At 41.8% G+C, this 23337-nt stretch overlaps 1 protein-coding gene across 3 annotated transcripts in view; it reads right to left on the bottom strand.

The window, feature by feature from the left end:
• The window catches only part of lrrc49 (leucine rich repeat containing 49), a 60846-nt gene that overhangs the window by 22204 nt on the left and 15305 nt on the right, over positions 1–23337 (bottom strand). For all 3 annotated transcript variants that reach the window (XM_090238858.1, XM_036980964.2, XM_036980967.2), the window contains 3 exons: positions 6093–6154; positions 1835–1982; positions 58–141 (listed from right to left, as the gene is read on the bottom strand). In XM_090238858.1, coding sequence (XP_090094984.1) covers positions 58–141; positions 1835–1982; positions 6093–6154 — 294 coding nt within the window. The remainder of the gene's footprint in view (positions 1–57; positions 142–1834; positions 1983–6092; positions 6155–23337) is intronic.

The raw sequence follows: 23337 nt of genomic DNA, 5'->3' as shown, positions 1-23337 counted from the left end.
GTACAGTGTGTTAAACACAAATATGGACAGGGAGTCAACATAGGGAAAGTCAGGTACCTTGTGCATGGCCTGCTTGTGACTCTCCCTCTTCTTCTCATCCTCCTTCCGGGCCGTGACGCAGGCCATACGTCTCTCCTCCTCCTGCAGAAAAGAGGTTCAATATCACAATCAGGGTGTCGCTCCATTCATGGACAAGACTGAATTATTCAACATGAGACAGAGGCACAGTCAGAATAATGAATGTTATGTCAGCTGCAGGTTTTCCCTCTGCAGGAAGGACCAGTTGGAGAGGCAGCATCTCCTGATGCATCACAGGATAATCTGTCTGTCTGATATTCGGCTGCAGCCTCATCTGAACTGAGCCCAGCTGTTTGGGTGTGCCAGGCAGAGCTCCCAGCATGCAATGCACCAGCAGAGACAATCTGAGACTGCCAGCTGAGCTCTAGGGGATGTTTAGCGCTGGCTACTCTGTGACGATTCGGCTGAGAAGGGATTCCTTGATATGGTTCACTCAAAATGCTGCAATGGCTCCAGAATCAAAGCGCTATCTTTCATACCCTTTGCGAAATGTTTTTGCTATAAGGGAAGGTCTTTTAGCAAAAATACTTTGTAATAAAAAAGTTAAATCCGTATTTGAAATGTTGTATTTTTTTTATTTTATTAGGATCCCCAGTAGCTGTTGCAAAAGCAGCAGCTACTCTTCCTGGGGTCCACACAAAACCTGAAACATAATACAGAATGACATAATACAGAATATCAATAGACAAGAACAGCTCAAGGACAGAGCTACATACATTTTTTTTTAAAGGCACACGTAAACTACATATCAATGCATACACACAAACTATCTAGGTCAAATAGAGGAGAGACGTTGTGCCGCGAGGTGTTGCTTTATCTGTTTTTTGAAACCAGGTCTGCTGTTTATTTGAGCAATATGAGATGGAAGGAAGTTCCATGCAATAAGGGCTCAAATCAGTTTGAGTAGAGGACCTTAAGTGCTGTCACAACTAGGCTATTTGTAATAGTATCAATAATGCATTGTCATCCTTTCCCACTAATTAGTAGACTAGAACATCAGGTGAAATAACGCTGAAAATCTTTGGTCATTAACACTGTTCATTTCCCCCTGAACAAACCCAGTCTGTTGTGTTGACACAGATATCCCACAAGGAGCAACGGTAACCATTTCCTGGCATCTATTGATTCTATTCTGGCTCAAAGCAAGAGGAGTTCAGCTCCTCCACATCTGCAGCCAGCTTTAACCTTTATTTTACTCATACATTATATCTGCCTGCCTTGGCACTGACAGCAAGTATGTTATATCTCAAACTATGTTACTACCAGTCAGTGCTCATCTGTGGAAAGTTGTACAAATCAGATTGTGATTCTGATCTCAGGAGGACTTGCCCATCCTATTGGCTGGAGGGCCATTCCTCCATATTCTAAGGGCAAGGTGTGTGTGTGGTACCTCAGGGTTCATGTAGCCTACAAGCTCAGACCTGGGTGTTGCCTGCCTGCTTAATAGCTTTCAAATGCATGAACCTCTGAACTCAAGTGTCTCGTATGTATTGTGAATACAATGACATCATGTTTGACAGGCAATTCTGCTTTTATGCCTATGGATATCAAGCATGTGGTAGTGTCAAGGATTCTATAAAGTGTTGCTTTACAGAATCCTTGCAGTATTTACAGCCAAGGCCAACATGCAGTATTTACAAGCCAATGTGTTGTTATGCCTTGCATGACTACTGAAAATACACACAAAAACACAACCACAGCCATGCAAACTCAACCATATACAAGAATACAGACACACACCGAGCGTATGTCTTACCGTGACACGTTTCATGTCCAGCTGTCTGAGTTGAAGCACACAGCGCAAGGCGGCCTGCTTGTACCATGTCTCCAGGGCTACTGGGTTCCCATCCAGGGTGAGCTCATAAAGGGAGCACGACTCTCCCAGGCAGGCTAGCTCATCAAAACTACACACAGAGAGAGAAAACACACACCACACAGGTCATTAACAACTATCAATGGGACAAATACTATATCAAATCAAATCTAACTTTGTTTGTCACATGCGCCAAATACAACAGGTGTAGACCCTAAAATGCTTACTTACAAGCACTTAACCAACAATGCAGTTTTAAGAAAATAGAGTTAAGAAAATATTTACTAAATAAATGAAAGTTAAAAAAAATGTAAGTAACACAATAAAATAACAATAATGTGGCTATATATACACGGGGTACTGGTACCGAGTCAATGTACAGGTTAGTTAAGTTAATTTGTACATGTAGGTAGGGGTAAAGTGACTATGCATTAATAATAAACAGTGAGTAGCAGCAGTGTACAACAAAAGGGGGGGGTCAAGCAAATAGTCCGGGTGGCCATTTAATGAATTGTTCAGCAGTCTTATGGCTTGGGGGTAGAAGCTGTTAAGGAGCCTTTTGGACCTAGACTTGGCGCTCCAATACCGCTTGCTGTGCGGTAGCAGAGAGAACAGTCTATGACTTGGGTGACTGGAGTCTTTGACAATTTTTTGGGCTTTCCTCAGACATTTTTGGGGCTGCTGAGTGGCACAGCAGTCTAAGGCACTGCATCTCAGTGCTTGAGGCGTCACTACAGACACCCTGGTTCGAATCCAGGCTGTATCACAACCGGCCGTGATTGGGAGTCCCATAGGGCGGAGCACAATTGGCCCAGTGTCGTTCATGTTTGGCCGGTGTAGGCCGTCATGGTAAATAGGAATTTGTTCTTAACTGACTTGCCTAGTTAAATAAAGGTTAAATAAAAATAAAAATATAGGTCCTGGATGGCAGGAAGCTTGGCCCCAGTGATGTACTGGGCTGTAAGCAATACCCTCTGTAGCGCCTTACGGTCAGATGCCGAGCGGTTGCCATACCAGGCGCTGATGCAACTATATGTTAATATAATGAGTAATTCACTTACAAAAGCTCCCCCAAACTCAATTTTTGTTGAATTAACCTTATAATCCATTGGTCGACACTACCAGGGAACAGGGCCCGTATTCACAAAGAGTCTCAGATTAGGAATGCTGATCTAGGATCAGGTCCCCTTAGTCCATATAATATTATTAAGGCAAAATGGATCCAATATTACCTCTCCTACCCTAAGACCCTTTTTGAATACCCAGGACCCAGAACTCAACAAAAATAAAACATGGAAACGTGCTAATTGGGCCTGGGACTGGCAGTGGAAGAGGGCATTGAAAGCATCAGACATGGCCTGGGGCTGAGTGAACAGAGTTTGAGATGGGAAGACAATAACTAGGCTAAACAGGGTGGTAGGTAGCCAAGCTAACTAGGGTGGCAGGTGAACTAGTGGTTAGGAGCGTTGGGCCAATGAACGAATGGTCGCTGGTTCAAATCCTCGAGCTGACTAGGTGAAAATAATCGGTCATTGTGCCCTTGAGCAAGACACCTAATCCTAATTGCTCCTGTAAATCACTCTGAATAAGAACGTCTGCTCAATGACAAAAAATTATTGTAAACAGTACAGTCGGTTCACCACAAATGTGAATATAAATAGTGTTCTGGGCACTGTTTGCAGAGAGGACTTCTGATCGGCCTAATTTGTGATAATGATTGCTTCAACCAAAGGCTTTGCTGAGCCTGGGATGGCTTCTCCCTCAGCTACAGCTATGCAGACGTCAAATAAAGGCACGTGTTATCCACCAGGACTTCACTGTGCGATGATTATAGTAGCCTACATTTCTCAGACGATTTAAATCAAAAGGCTCAAGGATCAAATGCAAACCAGATTAGACTAGATGTTGTATTTTGCCATCATTATAGATTTACAGTCGGAAGTTTACATACACCTTAGCCAACTACATTTAGACTTAGTTTTTCAGAATTCCTGACATTTAATCCTAGTAAAAAGTCCCTTCTTAGGTCAGTTAGGATCACCACTTTATTTTAAGAATGTGAAATGTCAGAATAATAGTGGAGAGAATGATTTATTTCAGCTTTAATTTAATTTCTTTCTTTCACAATCCCAGTGGGTCAGAAGTTTACATAAACTCAATTAGTATTTGGCAGCATTGCCTTTAAATTGCTTAACTTGGGTAAAACGTTTCGGGTAGCCTTCCACAAGCTTCCCACAATAAATTGAGAGAATTTTGGCCCATTCCTCCTGACAGAGCTGGTGTAACTGAGTCAGGTTTGTAGGCCTCCTTGCTCGCACACGTTTTTTTCAGTTCTGCCCACAAATGTTCTATGGGATTGAGGTCATGGCTTTGTGATGGCCACTACAATACCTTGACTTTGTTGTCCTTAAGCCATTTTGCCACAACTTTGGAAGTATGCTGGAGGTCATTGTCCATTTGGAAGACCCATTTGCAACCAAGCTTTAACTTCCTGACTGATGTCTTGAGATGTTGATTCAATATATCCACATCATTTCCCTGCCTCATGCCCCATGCCCCATCTATTTTGTGAAGTGCACCAGTCCCTCCTGCAGCATAGCACCCCCACAACATGATGCTGCCACCCCCGTGCTTCACGGTTGGAATGTTGTTCTTCTGCTTGCAAGTCACCCCCTTTTTCCTCCAAATGTAACGATGGTCATTATGGCCAAACAGTTATATTTTTGTTTCATCAGACCAGAGGACATTTCTTTGAAAAGTACCATCTTTGTCCCCATGTGCAGTTGCAAACCGTAGTCTGGCTTTTTTATGTCTGTTTTGGAGCAGTGGCTTCTTCCTTGCTGAGTGGACTTCAGGTTATGTCGATATAGGACTTGTTTTACTGTGGATATAGATACTTTTGTAACTGTTTCCTCCAGCATCTTCACAAAGTCCTTTGCTGTTGTTCTGGGATTGATTTGCACTTTTTGCACCAAAGTACGTTCATCTCTAGGAGACAGAACATGTCTCCTTCCTGAGCGGTATGGCGGCTGCGTGGTCCCATGGTGTTTGTACTTGTGTACTGCTGTTTGTACAGATGAACGTGGTACCTTCAGGCATTTGTAAATTGCTCCCAAGGATGAACCAGACTTGTGGAGGTCTACAATTGTTTTCTGAGGTCTTGGCTGATTTATTTTGATTTTCCCATGATGTCAAGCAAAGAGGCACTGAGTTTTAAGGTAGCTTTGAAATACATCCACATGGGCACCTCCAATTGACTCAAATGATGTCAATTAGCCAAACTCATGACATCCTTTTCTGGAATTTTCCAAGCTGTTTAGTGTATGTACACTTCTGACCCACTGAAATTGTGATAAAGTGAATTATAAGTTAAATAATCTGTCTGTAAACAATTGTTGGAAAAATTACTTGTGTCATGCACAAAGTAGATGTCCTAACCGACTTGCCAAAACTATATTTTGTTAACAAGACATTTGTGGAGTGGTTGAAAAACAAGTTTTAATGACTCCAACCTAAGTGTATGTAAACTTCTGACTTCAACTGTATATAAGCTTTATGTTTGGGCAAGGCAGGGTTTAAATTATTTATTTACTGCCTAAAACAGAGTGGGCTAGCAAGAGCTGCCATGAGAAATTAATCACATCAGGAGTCAACTATGGCCCTCTGGACTGGCAACACTGTCTTATTAAATCAGGACTTCACAGGACCGTTTTCACAGGCAGAGACAGTGCTACTTCAGCATTCAGCCTCTGTCCTCCTGACTGAACTCAATGACAACTCCACTGTTTATATAAGGCTAAGGGAGGCAAAAGGCAAAGCCAAAAACCACACAAGGAAAAAAGAGCAGGGGTTTGAAAACACTCCCTCCACAGTAACAAAACAGACTTTCCATTCATGAGACACACCGACATACCATCTCTTAGCAACCCAGCAGTACAGTAGGTTGTTAGTCACTGGGGTAGGGAGAGACTGCCCTCCCCAGCAGTACAGTAGGTTATTAGCCACTGGGGAAGGGAGAGACTGCCCACCTCAGCAGTCATTCAGTGTGTGCTCAGACAGAAAGAGAGAGAGGCAGTATGGGTCCTCCTCTGCAGCAGAGGCCAGGCCCAGCCCTGAGCTATAGGGAGCTGCCTGCGAGGGGAACATGCCAGCACTGAGATCTGTGGAGAGGAGGGGGTTAAGCAGTAGCAGCAGATCTTACCTGGTGATGCTGTTGCAGCTGAGAAAGAGGCGCTGGAGGCAGGGCAGCTGGTCCACCTCTGTCTAGACAAAGAGAGGGAGAGAAAGAGGGGGATGAAGAGAGGAGAGGGGGCTCTAGAGGGGTTTGAGTTGTGGTAGCGGTGGGGCACTGCACAGTCACAGCGCGGCTCAGACCTTCCCATCCCTCTCCATTCCCTCAGTCACCTTGCAGCTCCCAGCTCCGGCATACAGCCCCATCCGCCCTGCGCGCGCAGGCACACTGCCGCGGCTGCACAGGGAGGGGAGGGGGAGAGCAAGGAGAAGGGGAGGGAGAGGAGAGTGCGCTAATGCAGAGATCCCCTGCTGCAGGAGCTTGCTCACTCACTCCGCTTATAGAAGAGAGAGAGAAAGAGAGAAAGAAAGAGGGGGCTACTGGCACACAGACACACACAGTGACACACACAGAGACACAGCCCAGCAGCAGCAGAAGAACAAAGGGAAGGCGACAGCGATATGGGCAAATTATGAATCTGTTTCATCATCAGGCTGTTTCAGGATCAATGGAGAAGAGAGTCTGGGGGAGGATGGGAGAATGTGAGGAGGACCAGCAGGCTGGCTGGCTGATGAGGACACAGAGGCACAGGCAATGTCACAGCCAGCTACAGGAGAGTAGGACAGGGGGATGGCAGTGGGGATGACGTGTTCAGCCTCGTAGGGCAGGGCAACCTCATTAGCTGCAACTTTAGAAGCCTTCTATGAGGATGAATGACATGCGCTGGGATGCGTGTGTGTGTGTGCGTGTGTGTGGACACTGCCATGAGGGACTTAAAGCGCTGCATCAGCCCATACAGCCTCCAACAGCACTGCCTGTATCTCTGCCTCTCATCAGACAACAAGAGCTTAACCTAGTAGCCATCCACATAAACTCCCTCTACACTACCACAATACTCATCCACATAAACTCCCTCTACACTACCACAATACTCATCCACATAAACTCCCTCTACACTACCACAATACTCATCCACATAAACTCCCTCTACACTACCACAATACTCATCCACATAAACTCCCTCTACACTACCACAATACTCATCCACATAAACTCCCTCTACACTACCACAATACTCATCCACATAAACTCCCTCTACACTACCACAATACCCATCCACATAAACTCCCTCTACACTACCACAATACTCATCCACATAAACTCCCTCTACACTACCACAATACTCATCCACATAAACTCCCTCTACACTACCACAATACTCATCCGTACAAACTCATTCTACACTACCACAATACCCATCCACATAAACTCCCTCTACACTACCACAATACTCATCCACATAAACTCCCTCTACACTACCACAATACTCATCCGTACAAACTCATTCTACACTACCACAATACCCATCCACATAAACTCCCTCTACACTACCACAATACCCATCCACATAAACTCCCTCTACACTACCACGATACTCATCCGTACAAACTCATTCTACACTACCACAATACCCATCCACATAAACTCCCTCTACACTACCACAATACCCATCCACATAAACTCCCTCTACACTACCACAATACCCATCCACATAAACTCCCTCTACACTACCACAATACTCATCCACATAAACTCCCTCTACACTACCACAATACTCATCCACATAAACTCCCTCTACACTACCACAATACCCATCCACATAAACTCCCTCTACACTACCACAATACTCATCCACATAAACTCCCTCTACACTACCACAATACTCATCCGTACAAACTCATTCTACACTACCACAATACCCATCCACATAAACTCCCTCTACACTACCACAATACTCATCCACATAAACTCCCTCTACACTACCACAATACTCATCCGTACAAACTCATTCTACACTACCACAATACCCATCCACATAAACTCCCTCTACACTACCACAATACCCATCCACATAAACTCCCTCTACACTACCACGATACTCATCCGTACAAACTCATTCTACACTACCACGATACTCATCCGTACAAACTCATTCTACACTACCACAATACCCATCCACATAAACTCCCTCTACACTACCACAATACTCATCCACATAAACTCCCTCTACACTACCACGATACTCATCCACATAAACTCCCTCTACACTACCACAATACTCATCCACATAAACTCCCTCTACACTACCACAATACTCATCCACATAAACTCCCTCTACACTACCACAATACCCATCCACATAAACTCCCTCTACACTACCACGATACTCATCCGTACAAACTCATTCTACACTACCACAATACCCATCCACATAAACTCCCTCTACACTACCACAATACCCATCCACATAAACTCCCTCTACACTACCACAATACCCATCCACATAAACTCCCTCTACACTACCACGATACTCATCCGTACAAACTCATTCTACACTACCACGATACTCATCCGTACAAACTCATTCTACACTACCACAATACCCATCCACATAAACTCCCTCTACACTACCACAATACTCATCCACATAAACTCCCTCTACACTACCACGATACTCATCCACATAAACTCCCTCTACACTACCACAATACTCATCCACATAAACTCCCTCTACACCACAACAATACTCATCCATATAAACTCCCTCTACACTACCACAATACCCATCCACATAAACTCCCTCTACACTGCCACAATACTCATCCACATAAACTCCCTCTACACTACCACAATACTCATCCACATAAACTCCCTCTACACTACCACGATACTCATCCACATAAACTCCCTCTACACTGCCACGATACTCATATGCATAAACTCCCTCTACACTACCACAATACTCATCCGTACAAACTCATTCTACACTACCACAATACTCATCCACATAAACTCCCTCTACACTACCACAATACTCATCCACATAAACTCCCTCTACACTACCACAATACTCATCCACATAAACTCCCTCTACACTACCACGATACTCATATGCATAAACTCCCTCCACACTACCACAATATCCATCAACATAAACTCCCTCTACACTACCACAATACTCATCCACATAAACTCCCTCTACACTACCACAATATCCATCAACATAAACTCCCTCTACACTGCCACAATACTCATCCACATAAACTCCCACTACAATACTACAATACTCATCAACATAAACTCCCACTACACTACCACAATACCCATCCACATAAACTCCCTCTACACTGCCACAATACTCATCCACATAAACTCCCTCTACACTGCCACAATACTCATCCACATAAACTCCCACTACACTACTACAATACTCATCAACATAAACTCCCACTACACTACCACAATCCTCATCCACACACGCTCACCCCTATCCCCCATTCTAACAACCCAAACACCCACCTGCCAGATTAGCCTAATGGAGGCACTCCTTGTGTGGGTAAAAGACGTGATGCCCAGTTATGGTGGATTCCCTCTGATCAGTCTACTACACCCGGTCGTCTACTACAGCTCTCACTATGCCGAGGGCCAACTGGTCAGCCACTAGACTAGAGCACAACATTTACTGTGTAATGGCCATGCTGACCTCTAAAGCCATATCCATGCTCTCTGTTACATGAATCAGATCTGAGGGGCTTGGCCATTTAGTTCCGTTTATTAATTCGACCTTTTAAAAAACAAGTACACACAAAACTTGAAAAAGCCATACATGCACATGAGTAAAATCATGGAGGATAACACACAATAAAGTCTGGGACTTATTTTCATTGTGGTCCTCTTGAAACAAGATGGCTAGGCAAGATCGAACACAGTTAAACACAGTACGGCATTGAGATAATTAAACATAAAAACAAAGAAGAATAACATCTATCTCATCATTGCAGTTACATTCATATGGGCACAGAAGACAAAACATTTTTTTTTAATATATATTTTTTAATATCCGAAACATTCAATATACTTGCAGTGAAGACGCTCAACAACTACATCATACCAGTCATCCAACCGACTCCCATTCAGAGTGACACACAGAAGCATCCAGGGTGTGGGATTCTGTGTTTTACATTATAGCCATTACCATATATATGATTAAATATTATCTGATGTTGGCTGTGTGAGGTATCTGCATTTGTGCACTTGAGCATCATCATGAGATTAAACAACTGCTTGCTACATCTACTTGCCTGTTTGTGTGTGTGTGACAAGAACTGAGTAATATGGTGTGACCTGCATGTTGCAAAACTGTAGATAACAGCCCAGCAGATGCTTTGACCTTGTGTTTGTATGTGACAATATTGAGCACATGGTGTGACTTGCTGTATCTTACAAAGTTGTGGTTAATCAGGTAGGGAGGGGTGGATAGGGAGGGGTGGTCATCACGAGGTTTAACTGAGATGGAAAAATACTGAACAACACAATAGCAGGAACTGAGCAACTGTTATAACTAGGCTGCGATACCAGAACAGTAAGAATCTATACATCGACGGAGGGAGGACTCCAAGAAGCGCCAAGAGGCGGGAACCAGCCTGAGCGCATGCGATAGGCTGAGCAAGTCTAAACCACACTCAGCCTCTACTGTGATAGTTCCAACCCGTCTGTTGGCCTATGTCTATCACAGTATAAGAACACTGTTTACGTACATCCTGTCAGTTCCCTGTTCTGCCCTGTGTGCTATTACAGTGAGCCCGTATATACGAAAGTTGCATTTGCCATTTATTGCTTAGCTAATAAAAAATACATAGTATACAATCGGTGACTCATTGTCATATTTATCCTGATACCAGATTTGAATTTACGCAACTCTAACAAGGGTCAATACCCTGCTCAAGCACACGTTGACAGATCTCCCACCAGGCCAAAAAACGTGAACCCGAGCCCTCCAAGATCCCCGCCCCCCCACAGTTCCCCAATAGCTGTCCCTCAACCATTCGAGACCCCTCCCAAAGTCCCCCCCCCCCCCAAGAAGAAAAATTAAAAAGAAAATGAATTCCGTTCCCCACCCCCAAGAACCCCCCAATGCACCAACAACCAAGAGAATGAACTAAAGAGAAAAAAGAAAAAGACAGAAGAAAACAGCAAACAACAATACAAAACATTTTTTAATTAAAAATAAAATATTAAAACAAAGGACATCTGGGACAACTAAAATCATAACAGCAATGCCAACTGTATATGTTTGTGTGCATGTCTGGCACTATTACATGTATGTGTATGTTCTTGTATGCGTTTATTTGAATGAGAGTGTGTGTATATATGTACAAACACCTGCACGAGCAGGTGCAAATCGGCATTAGTTGTAAAAACATTTCCCCTCAGTGTCATTCAAACATACTTTTTAATATGTTTAATTTAGACTTTTTTAAAAACTTTTATCTTTGGCCATCATTCTATCTCCCGCACAGCAACTCCACTCCCACTTGTCTCCAATTCCACATCCCAACCCTCAGCTTCCCTCAGCCCATCCCATCTATCTCTGCTGGCCACCCACTTTGGGTTTCTATGCAACACATATCTTTCAACTATGCTGTGATGTTTAATGTACAATTTCAATCTATCTAATCAAATAGAATCCACAGATTGCGAGTTAAAGATAAATACTTTTACTAAGAGTATTAGTATATTAGTAATTGACTGACCCGGTCTCTCCAGATCTCCTAACAGTACTATTTCTAGGATCAATTTTAGATCAATGCAATCCATTTTCAGCCATTCCTGAACCTGAGACCAGAAACAGGCTACCTGAGAGCAATACCAAAATAAATGGTCTATTGATTCTGTATCCTCACAACAAAACCTGCAAAGCTTCAATGATTTTATGGCCCAAATATTCAACATTTTGTTGGTGGCAAGAATTCTATATAATAATTTTAGCTGAAAAGCACAAAGTCTTGAATCTTGCGTTGTTTTATATATCAACTCATACACCCTGTACCATGGAATCGGTACATCAAAAATCTCTTCTCAACTATTTTGCAATCTGTATTGCACAGCTGTCAACATCCTGGTCCTCAAATTAACCTGATATGCTTTCCAATTTATGTTATTTTTAATCCTCCAGCAGTTTTGATCCTTTATATGGGGCAGACAGACCAGTTCCCAACCTCCTCCTGCTGCCAACTGCCTCCTCCATTTTTGGGGTAATGCTGTAATCAATTGGTTGTACTCTAGGATTGAGCAGACCTTCCCGTACAATTCTGATAACTTAATGAAGGACATAACTCTACCATTCCAATTTACAATATAATTTAAGAACAAAATACCCTTTTCAAACATCTTTCCCATAAATACAGGTATTTTATCAAACAGCACTTTTGAGTTTAGCCATAATATTTGTTGTAATATTTGTTCTATCTTTTCAGGTGGATGAAATTGAAATTGTAGCCAGCATTGCAATGCTTGTTTGAAAAAGAGAGATACTTTGAAAAAAGTGTAATTATCGATGAATTGAAAATGAGACATGGCAATCTGCACAAAGGCAAAAAGGCCATTTTTAAACAATCGATGGGCTTTTCTTAGTAATCTACTTGAAAACCATTTGGGGTTCAAGTAAAACTTTTGAATAAGTGAAGCTTTTAGAGAGAGGTTTAGTGCTTTTATATTTAATCATCTCAACCCACCCAATTCATATTCATTATATAGAAAGAAACATTTTATTTGGTCTGTTTTAGCATCCCAGATAAAGTGATATTTTTATTGCTCATATGATTTGAAAAATGAATCATCAGGAGTAGGCAGTGCCATAAGTAAGTGAGTAAACTGAGATATGACTAAGGAGTTCATCAGGGCAAGTTTTCCATAAAAAGACAGGTATTTACCTCTCCATGGTTGCAAGATATTCTATTGAAATTCATTGTGGAGAGCTTATTTATATATTTTGTGATATGAATACCAAGTATGTCTACTTCACCATCAGCTCATTTTATATGTGAACTGCAGGGTAATGTAAACTTTTTATTTTTTAAAGATCCAATATGTGATATTGTACACTTATCATAATTAGGTTTTAGTCCAGAGAGTACAAAAAAGTTATCTAGATCTTCAACGAGACATTGCAAGGATCTAGCTTGTGGACTTAATACAAAACTTGAGTCATCGGCATACATGGACACCTTTGTTTTTAAGCCTTGGATTTCTAATCCTCTAATGTTGTTATTGGATCTGATTTTAATAGATAGCATTTCGACGGCCATAGCGAATAGATATGGTGACAGCGGACACCCTAGTTTAACTCCTTTTGACAATTCAAAACTCTCTGAGAAGTAGCCATTATTTACTATTTTACACCTGGGGTTGCCGTACATTATTTTTACCCATTTTATAAGAGAATTACCGAAATTTAAAAAATACAGGCATTTATAAATAAAATCCAGCTGGCCTTTTTAAAATCTGTTAAAAATACCAGGCCTGCTTCTTAGATGTTTCATGATGTTCTATTATTTCTAGTAGTTGTCGAATATTATCTCCAATGTATCGTCCATGTAAAAACCTTGTCTTATCAGGATGATAATGATAAAACTCTAAATTCTGAGTGCTATGCAATTAGCTAGTATTTTTGCATCACAACATTGAAGTGTAAGGGGCCTCCAGTTTTTTAGATAGACTGGGTCTTTATATTTGCTTGATATACCTCTACCGGTATGCCGCCAAGCCCTGGGTTTTTTCCAGACTGAAATGATTTAATAGCTTTAAAAAGTTCTTCGCACTGATCTTTCTGTACATTTGTTAATTTCCCATTCAGTGGGAGAGGATGACACGGAAAAGAGAACACCTGCCTAAAATAATTAGCTTCCTCTTTTAAAATATAATTTGGAGAATCATAGATGACTCCGTCATCAGTAACGAGTTTCTGCAAATTATTTTTGTTAGTGTTCCTGTATTGGAGATTCAGGAAGAATTTTGTGAATTTTTCTCCATATTCCATCCAGTTTGCTTTATTTTTGTAACAGATTACATTAGATCGTTCTTGAATAACTTCCTCAAGGTCTTTTTGTTTTTCCTCTAATTTATTTTGTATCTCCGTAGTATAATTTTTATTGCTATGGACCTGTACTATCAGTTAGTTCATGGATTTCCCTTGTTAGTCTTGTCTCTTTATTGATGAATAGTGAATTGAATGACCTCTGAAGGTACATTTAAACGTATCCCAAACAATAAGGGGATTTGCTGAACCTACAGTTGAAAGTTTACATACACCTTAGCCAAATACATTTAAACTCAGTTTTTCACAATTCCTGATATTTAATCCAAGCACAAATTCCCTGTCTTAGGTCAGTTAGGATCACCACTTTACTTTAAGAATGTGAAATGTCAGAATAATAGTGGAGAGAATGATGTATTTCAGCTTTTATTTCTTTCATCATATTCCCAGTGGGTCAGAAGTTTACATACACCCAATTAGTATTTGGTAGCATTGCCTTTAAATTATTTAACTTGGGTCAAACGTTTTGGGTAGCCTTCCACAAGCTTCCCACAATAAATTGGGTGAATTTTGGCCCATTCCTCCCGACAGAGCTGGTGTAACTGAGTCTGGTTTGTAGGCCTCCTTGCTCGCACACACTTTTTCAGTTCTGCCCACAAATGTTCTATAGGATTGAGGTCAGGGCTTTATGATGGCCACCCCAATAACTTGACTTTGTTGTCCTTAAGCCATTTTGCCACAACTTTAGAAGTACAGTGGGGCAAAAAAGTATTTAGCCAGCCACCAATTGTGCAAGTTCTCCCACTTAAAAAGATGAGAGAGGCCTGTAATTTTCATCATAGGTACACTTCAACTATGACAGACAAAATGAGAAAAAAAATCCAGAAAATCACATTGTAGGATTTTTTATGAATTTATTTGCAAATTATGGTGGAAAATAAGTATTTGGCCAATAACAAAAATAACAAAATCTCAATACTTTGTTATATACCCTTTGTTGGCAATGACAGAGGTCAAACGTTTTCTGTAAGTCTTCACAAGGTTTTTACACACTGTTGCTGGTATTTTGGCCCATTCCTCCACGCATATCTCCTCTATAGCAGTGATGTTTTGGGGCTGTTGCTGGGCAACACGAACTTTCAACTCACTCCAAAGATTTTCTATGGGGTTGAGATCTGGAGACTGGCTAGGCTACTCCAGGACCTTGAAATGCTTCTTACGAAGCCACTCCTTCGTTGCCCGGGCGGTGTGTTTCGGATCATTGTCATGCTGAAAGACCCAGCCACGTTTTAACTTCAATGCCCTTGCTGATGGAAGGAGGTTTTCACTCAAAATCTCACGATACATGGCCCCATTCATTCTTTCCTTTACACGGATCAGTCGTCCTGGTCCCTTTGCAGAAAAACAGCCCCAAAGCATGATGTTTCCACCCATGCTTCACAGTAGGTATTCCTTGGATGCAACTTAGCATTCTCTGTCCTCCAAAGACGACGAGTTGAGTTTTTACCAAAAAGTTATATTTTGGTTTCATCTGACCATATGACATTCTCCCAATCTTCTTCTGGATCATCCAAATGCTCTCTAGCAAACTTCAGACGGGCCTGGACATGTACTGGCTTAAGCAGGGGGACACGTCTGGCACTGCAGGATTTGAGTCCCTGGCGGCGTAGTGTGTTACTGATGGTAGGCTTTGTTACTTTGGTCCCAGCTCTCTGCAGGTCATTCACTAGGTCCCCCCGTGTGACTCTGGGATTTTTGCTCACCGTTCTTGTGATCATTTTGACCCCACGGGGTGAGATCTTGCGTGGAGCCCCAGATCGAGGGAGATTATCAGTGGTCTTGTATGTCTTCCATTTCCTAATAATTGCTCCCACAGTTGATTTCTTCAAACCAAGCTGCTATTGCAGATTCAGTCTTCCCAGCCTGGTGCAGGTCTACAATTTTGTTTATGGTGTCCTTTGACAGCTCTTTGGTCTTGGCCATAGTGGAGTTTGGAGTGTGACTGTTTGAGGTTGTGGCAGGTGTCTTTTATACTGATAACAAGTTCAAACAGGTGCCATTAATACAGGTAACGAGTGGAGGACAGAGGAGCCTCTTAAAGAAGAAGTTACAGGTCTGTGAGAGTCAGAAATCTTGCTTGTTTGTAGGTGACCAAATACTTATTTTCCACCATAATTTGCAAATAAATTCATAAAAACTCCTACAATGTGATTTTCTGGATTTTTTTTCTCATTTTGTCTGTCATAGTTGAAGTGTACCTATGATAAAAATTATTTTTAAATGGGAGAACTTGCACAATTGGTGGCTGACTAAATACTTTTTTGCCCTACTGTACGCTTGGGGCTATTGTCCATTTGGAAGACGCATTTGCAACCAAGCTTTAACTTCCTGACTGATGTTTTGAGATGTTGCTTCAAAATATCCAGATAATTTTCCTGCCTCATGATGCCATCTATTTGTGAAGAGCACCAGTCCCTCCTGCAGCAAAGTACCCCCACAACATGATGCTGCCACCCCCGGGCTTCACGGTTGGTGTTGTTCTTCTAATGACGATGGTCATTATGACCAAATAGTTATATTTTTGTTTCATTGACCAGAGGACATTTCTCCAAAAAGTATCATCTTTGTCCCCATGTGCAGTTGCAAACCATGGTCTGGCTTTTTTATGGTGGTTTTGGAGCAGTGGCTTCTTCCTTGCTGAGCGGTCTTTCAGGTTATGTCGATATAGGACTCGTTTTTACTGCGGATATAGATACTTTGTACCTGTTTTCTCCAGCATCTTCACAAGGTTCTTTTCTGTTGTTCTGGGATTGATTTGCACTTTTTGCACCAAAGTACGTTCATCTCTAGGAGACAGAACGCTTCTCCTTCCTGAATGGTATGACGGCTGCGTGGTCCCATGATGTTTATACTTGCGTAGTATTGTTTGTACAGATGAACATGGTACTTTCAGGCTTTTGTAAATTGCTCCCAAGGATGAACCAGACTTGTTGTTTTCTGAGGTCTTCTCTGATTTCTTTAGATTTTTCCATTATGTCAAGCAAAGAGGCACTGAGTTTGAAGGTAGCCTTAAAATACATCCACATGGACACCTCCAAATGACTCAAATTATGTCAATTAGCCTATCAGAAGCTTCTAAAGCCATAACATGATTTTCTGGAATTTTCCAAGCTGTTTAAAAGGCACAGTCAACTTAGTGTATGTAAACTTCTGACCCACCGGAATTGTGATACAGTGAATTATAAGTGAAATAATTGTCTGTAAACAATTGTTGGAAAAAATGACTTGTGTCATGCACAAAGTAGATGTCCTAACCAACTTGCCAAAACTATAGCTGTTAACAAGAAATTTTGTAGAGTGGTTGAAAAACGAGTTTTAATGACTCCAACCTAAGTGTATGTAAACTTCCGACTTCCAACTGTATATTAAACTGTAAAAATTCTGTTATAAATGATTTTGTCTTAGTTAAAAATAAGTTGACCCCGTTCATTTTCCCATGCAAGTTCATCTAAGGATGTAGAGTGAGTTTCCTGTAAACAGTATGTTACATTCCTTTTCTTTTAGCCATGTAAAGACTGATCTTTTTTTACAATCTGTTAAACCGTTACAATTATAACTGGCTATACTTACTTCACCCCTTAACCATAACTAGATACTATTCTCAGACTAAATCGACCATCATTAGTGCTTGTAAAGTTACTGCCATCAGAGGTATTATGACGGTCAAAACTAGAGCTTTCAAATGTCTGATATTTAGAATTCAAGAAATAGGTTCTAGCAATATTTGTTTTATTCCCTTGCCTGTTTTCCTGTGAGCCAATGCCACACATGTTAGAAAATTGAGACAAGATATTATGTGTGTGTAACGGTTTTCTTCTATCTCCTCCTCTGATGAAGAGGTAGAACAAGGATCGGACCAAAATGCAGCGTGTAGCTTGCGATCCATGTTTTAATAAACAAACGTAAAACACGAATCAATACAAACAGTACAAAATAAAGAACGTAATGAACGTAACGAAAACCTAAACAGCCCTACCTGGTGAAAACACATAGACAGGAACAATCACCCACGAAATACAAAGTGAAACTCAGGCTACCTAAATACGGTTCCCAATCCGAGACAACGAGAATCACCTGACTCAGATTGAGAACCGCCTCAGGCAGCCAAGCCTATACTAGACACACCCCTAATCAACCACAATCCCAATGCCTACAAAACCCCCAATGATCCAGAAGAAGATTGGGAGAATGTCATATGGTCAGATGAAACCAAAATATAACTTTTTGGTAAAAACTCAACTCGTCGTCTTTGGAGGACAAAGAATGCTAAGTTGCATCCAAGGAATACCTACTGTGAAGCATGGGTGGAAACATCATGCTTTGGGGCTGTTTTTCAAGACAATACAATAACCCCATGTCACACCCTGGCCTGAACAAATAATTAAAGAAAACACAAAATACTAAGACCAAGGCGTGACAGTGTGAGGTAAATCTGAGTAGGTTGATGTGTATAATATTGAATGTGATTTAGTGAGAGTGTGTACGATGTCTGTATAAGAGTAAGACTATAATGTGTGATGTCCCCCCAAAAAATAACTTTGCCAATTTGCTTGGTTGAGTGTCTATGTGTGTAACATGAAGTTCATATAGCCTTAATATTCATGATGATAATTGTTATCCATATCGTATCACCGTCATAGTTGCATCATAATTACCTTTAACATCATTGAAAATCACATCCCAGCATTTCCATAGCAATTGACGTTTCACATGATCATGAAAGAGACCTTGCATTACTCTAGAGACGGCTTCACTACAGTACAATATGTTATTATTCCCCAATGCCCCTATTCTGATATCTTCCCCTTGCTTGTTGTAAACATATATACACTTGTAGACAAATACATACAAAAGATAGACAAATAATAAACACATTAAATTATAAAACAGTTCTCGACAAGAGAGAGAGAGTAAGAGAAAAGAAAAGAGAGAGAGAGTGAGAGAAGAGAGCGATATCAGGTGTGTGTGTGTGTATAAGTCCGTATGTGTAAGCGAGCATGTAATTGAGTACGTGTGTGTTCATATCCACTTCATAATGTTCAGATATTTTTACAGTTCCTATACTTTGTTTTTTTCGTAACCTAAAGTCCCTGTAGAATTTAGTACAGCCATGGTGTTATGAAGCTGTCTCGAAATAGCCGTCCATCCATAAAGAGTTTGTCCACAATGAGAAAGGCACACTTAACCTTCTCCCTTTGTTGCCTTTGTACCGGATACAGTCTCTTATGATGTTCATTTATCTTCCCTGGAAATTGGTAATTGAGACCGAATTTGGTCTCTTTAAGCTCCCTTCCCCTGCTTTTGATCAGCTCCTTTTGTTGGTAGTGTTCAAATTTTGCGATGATCAGTCGGGGAACCTTGGTCTTGTCGCTCTGATCTCCAAGTCTGTGTACTCGGTGGAAAGCCACCTTGTTTACAGTCTCTATAAGAAGTTTCAAGGCGGATTGCATGAATTCTCTGATCGCGCCCTCTGGATTATTGGATGCGTCCTCAGGAATCCCAGAAAAAAATAGATTTTCACGCATGCTACGACTTTGTATGTCTAGTAGCGACTCCTTCGTTTCCCTGAGTAGAAAATCCACATTGGAATCGTGGATTTTTACCTTGGCTGTGAGTGCCTTGTTTTCTCCTTGGAGCATGAGAACTCCAAACTCCCCCTCAGCCCTGCTACCTCCTCACACAACTTTTCCAGTGTTGCATGGATTCCAGCCAGAGCACTAGCCTCTACTTCAACAGTAAGTAAATTGTCTGTGTCTGTAGATTAATCTGTTTTTCTTTGTCGGGTTAAAGTTCTTTTGTGAGGTAGTCGGATCTTTCCATGATGGAGTATGTTGTTCCTCCATAGCGTAAAGCTGTTGGTACTAGTCGATTTCCCTCAGGATCTCCTTAGGTTGGCTCTTTACTGTAACCAGTTGTTTTACGAAACGATAACAATGAGTCTTTCCCACGATGACGACAGGTGTCTGTAGTACAGCCAGCTAGCACTTGCAGAATCCACACAAAAAAATGGAAGACAAACTTGCAGTCCCAGCCGTAAAGGCTAACCGCATTGTGGAATCCTTAGCAACAAAACTTTAGTTCTGATTCAAATCGATTTAGTGAAACAATTTTAATATAAACAACACACCGAGTGTAGACAGTACAATGTTCTGTTGCACGCTCTGATCAAACAGTTATTAACTTTCTTTTTCAGAGCTGCCCAGAGAGGACGTCGTTTTTGTGGGCAGAGACAACTCATTCCACTCTGAGGCTCCAGTATACAAGAAAGTACCTTTCTCAGCATTACTCCTGAACCTGAATAAGCGCACATTAACAACAACCGGTTCTGTGATTGTGTGCATCCCTAACATTGGAAAAGTAATCAAATAGATATCTGGGTGCAGAACCATAAATACTCCTGTAAACTAAACCCAGTCTAATCTGGGACACCCTAGCCTCAACAGGCAGACAGGTGAGTCCCTGAATGCAGCTCCTGCCTATGTGAGTATGTGGACTCATCTTCAATACTACCCTGATCAGCTTATTCTGGGCTATCTGGAGCTTCCCCTTCATACGCTTAGATAAGCCCCCAAAACAGGAAGTAGTAGCATAGTCAAAACTGCATTGAATGAGGGAGTCCTTATCAAGCAGCTTGGACTTTCTAGCCAAAAACTTAGTACTGGCATTAACCTTCCCTAGCACTTTAGTGGCCATGCTCACACCTCCCAAGCTTCCATCCCAGGTAGCTAACAGAGGTTTTAGTCGTCAGGACCCTCCTTGTGTAAACTGTAATATAATTATCACTGATTCCATAGACTAATACTCCACTCTGCAATATTTAGGATTATCAGACACCCTTATTGAGTCAATTGTACTTTGCACTGCTTCACATACCCTGGTGGGATCTTTTATCATTTGGGTCAGAGCAAGTGATCTACAGAAGTGCATAAACACATTGTGGGTTAGTCTCTTCTTTTTGCAGACATCAGTATTCCCTAACGCAATGATTTCCTTCACCATCATTAGTAGTAGCCCAACAGCTAAATGTCGGGCTAGCTGCCTGCAATCAGAACACTGAACCAAATCCAAGGGTACAGTTTAGAAAAAAGAGAACATGAATAGTGCATGTATCACACCCTAATCTGTTTCACCTGTCCTCGTTATTGTCTCCATCCCCTCCAGGTGTCGCTTATTTCCCCCAGTGTATTTAACCCTGTGTTTCCTGTCTCTCTGGGCCAGTTCGTCTTGTATGTTTCCAAGTCAACCAGCGGTTTTCCCGTTCTCCTGCTTTTGGCATTCTTCTTTTTCTAGTCCTCCCGGTTTTGACCCTTACCTGTTTCTGGACCTTGTACCTGCCTTCCTGACTATTCTGCCTGGCTTGACCACGAGCCTGTCTACCACTCTGTAACTCCTGGACTCTGATCTGGTTTTGACCTTTTTGCCTGTCCACGACCATTCTCTTGCCTACCCCTTTAGATTAATAAACATTGTAATAACATTGTAAGTGCTCATAGATCAATATTACTTACGTGGTAAGCATATGACCCAGACTGTAAAGTACATTAGAAACCCATGAGAGACACTGCGTTAACATCCAAGGGAAACATTAAAGTCACAATAATAAAGGACAGACATCAACATGCCTTAAACTCTCATTCCACTCTGCTACCACATATGAAGCGCAAAGCTTTCATGGGGTCCGATTGACTTAAACATTAATATAATTCAAACAAAAGTCTGATACTCATATTCCTTTTGTTTACGTTAAGTTCATACCCCCTGGGCTCTAAGGCTCAAAATCACTATCAAAATGCATATTTTCCCTTGGAAAAAGATTAATGGCAAATGCAGGAGAAGGCTTCTAAAGCTGTAGCAAATGAGGAAACAAAACAAGCTAAAACATGGCCAGGCACAGAATAGAACAAAACTCCTTGCTCCCTCTGTCCCCCGTAAGGCCTCCTGTTGCTGCACCATCCTGCTCAGCTAACTGACCTTTTCCACACTTTGTTACGTTACAGCTTTATTCTAAAATTGATTACATAGTTTTTCCCCCCTCATTAATCTACACACAATACCCCATAATGACAAAGCAAAAACAGGTTTTTAGATTTTTTTTTTGCAAATGTATTGATGTAACGGTCGTCGTATGAAGAAGATGTGGACCAAAGCGTAGCGTGATAAGTGTTCATGTTATTTTTATTTAAACTGAACACAAAACAAAATAACAAGAGAATGAACGAAAACGAAACAGTCCTGTCAGGTGCAGAAACACAAAACGGAAAACTAACTAACTACCCACAACCCATAGTGGGAAAACAGGCTGCCTAAGTATGGTTCTCAATCAGAGACAACGACAGACAGCTGTCCCTGATTGAGAACCATACCCGGACAAAAACAAAGAATGGCCAGGACATGACAATTGAAAATAAAAAAATGAAATATCACATTTACATAAGTATTCAGACCCTTTCCTCAGTACTTTGTTGATGCACCTTTGGCAGCGATTAAAGCCTCAAGTCTTTTTGGTTATGACGCTACAAGCTTGGCACACCTGTATTTGGGGCGTGTCTCCCAATCTTCTCTTCAGATCCTCTCAAGCTCTGTCAGGTTGAATGGGGAGCATCGCTGCATAGCTATTTTCAGGTCTCTGCTGAGATGTTCAATCGGGTTTAAGTCCGGGCTCTGGCTGGGCCACGCAAGGACATTCAGAGACTTGTCCCAAAGCCAATCCTGCTTTGTCTTGGATCTCTCTGTACTTTGCTCTGTTCATCTTTCCCTCGATTCTAACTAGTCTTCCAGTCCCTGCCGCATGCTTCACCGTAGGGATGGTGCCAGGTTTCCTCCAGACGTGACGCTTGGCATTCAGGCCAAAGAGTTCAATCTTGTTTGAGTCCTTTAGGTGCCTTTTGGCAAACTCCAAAAGGGCTGTCATGTGACTTTTACTGAGGAGCGGCTTCCGTCTGGCCACTCTACCATAAATGCCTGTGGTGGAGTGCTGCAGAGATGGTTGTCCTTCTGGAAGGTTCTTGCATCTCCACAGAGGAATTCTGGAGCTCTGTCAGAGTGACCATCGGGTTCCCTGACTAAGGACCTTCTCCCCCGATTGCTCAGTTTGGCCGGGTGGTAAGCTCTAGGAAGAGTCTTGGTGGTTCCAAACTTCTTCAATTTAAGAATTATGGAGGCCACTGTGTTCTTGGGGACCTTCAATGCTGCAGACACTTTTTGGTACCCTTCCCGAGATCTGTGCCTCGACACAATCCTTTCTCGGAGCTCTATGGACAATTCCTTCAACCACATGGC

Source organism: Oncorhynchus mykiss, chromosome 6, assembly GCF_057628025.1.
Source record: "Oncorhynchus mykiss isolate SJ-2025 chromosome 6, ASM5762802v1, whole genome shotgun sequence".
Taxonomy (NCBI): domain Eukaryota; kingdom Metazoa; phylum Chordata; class Actinopteri; order Salmoniformes; family Salmonidae; genus Oncorhynchus; species Oncorhynchus mykiss.
Note: the sequence above shows the minus strand (reverse complement) of the source record. Positions and strands in the feature narration are given on the sequence as shown.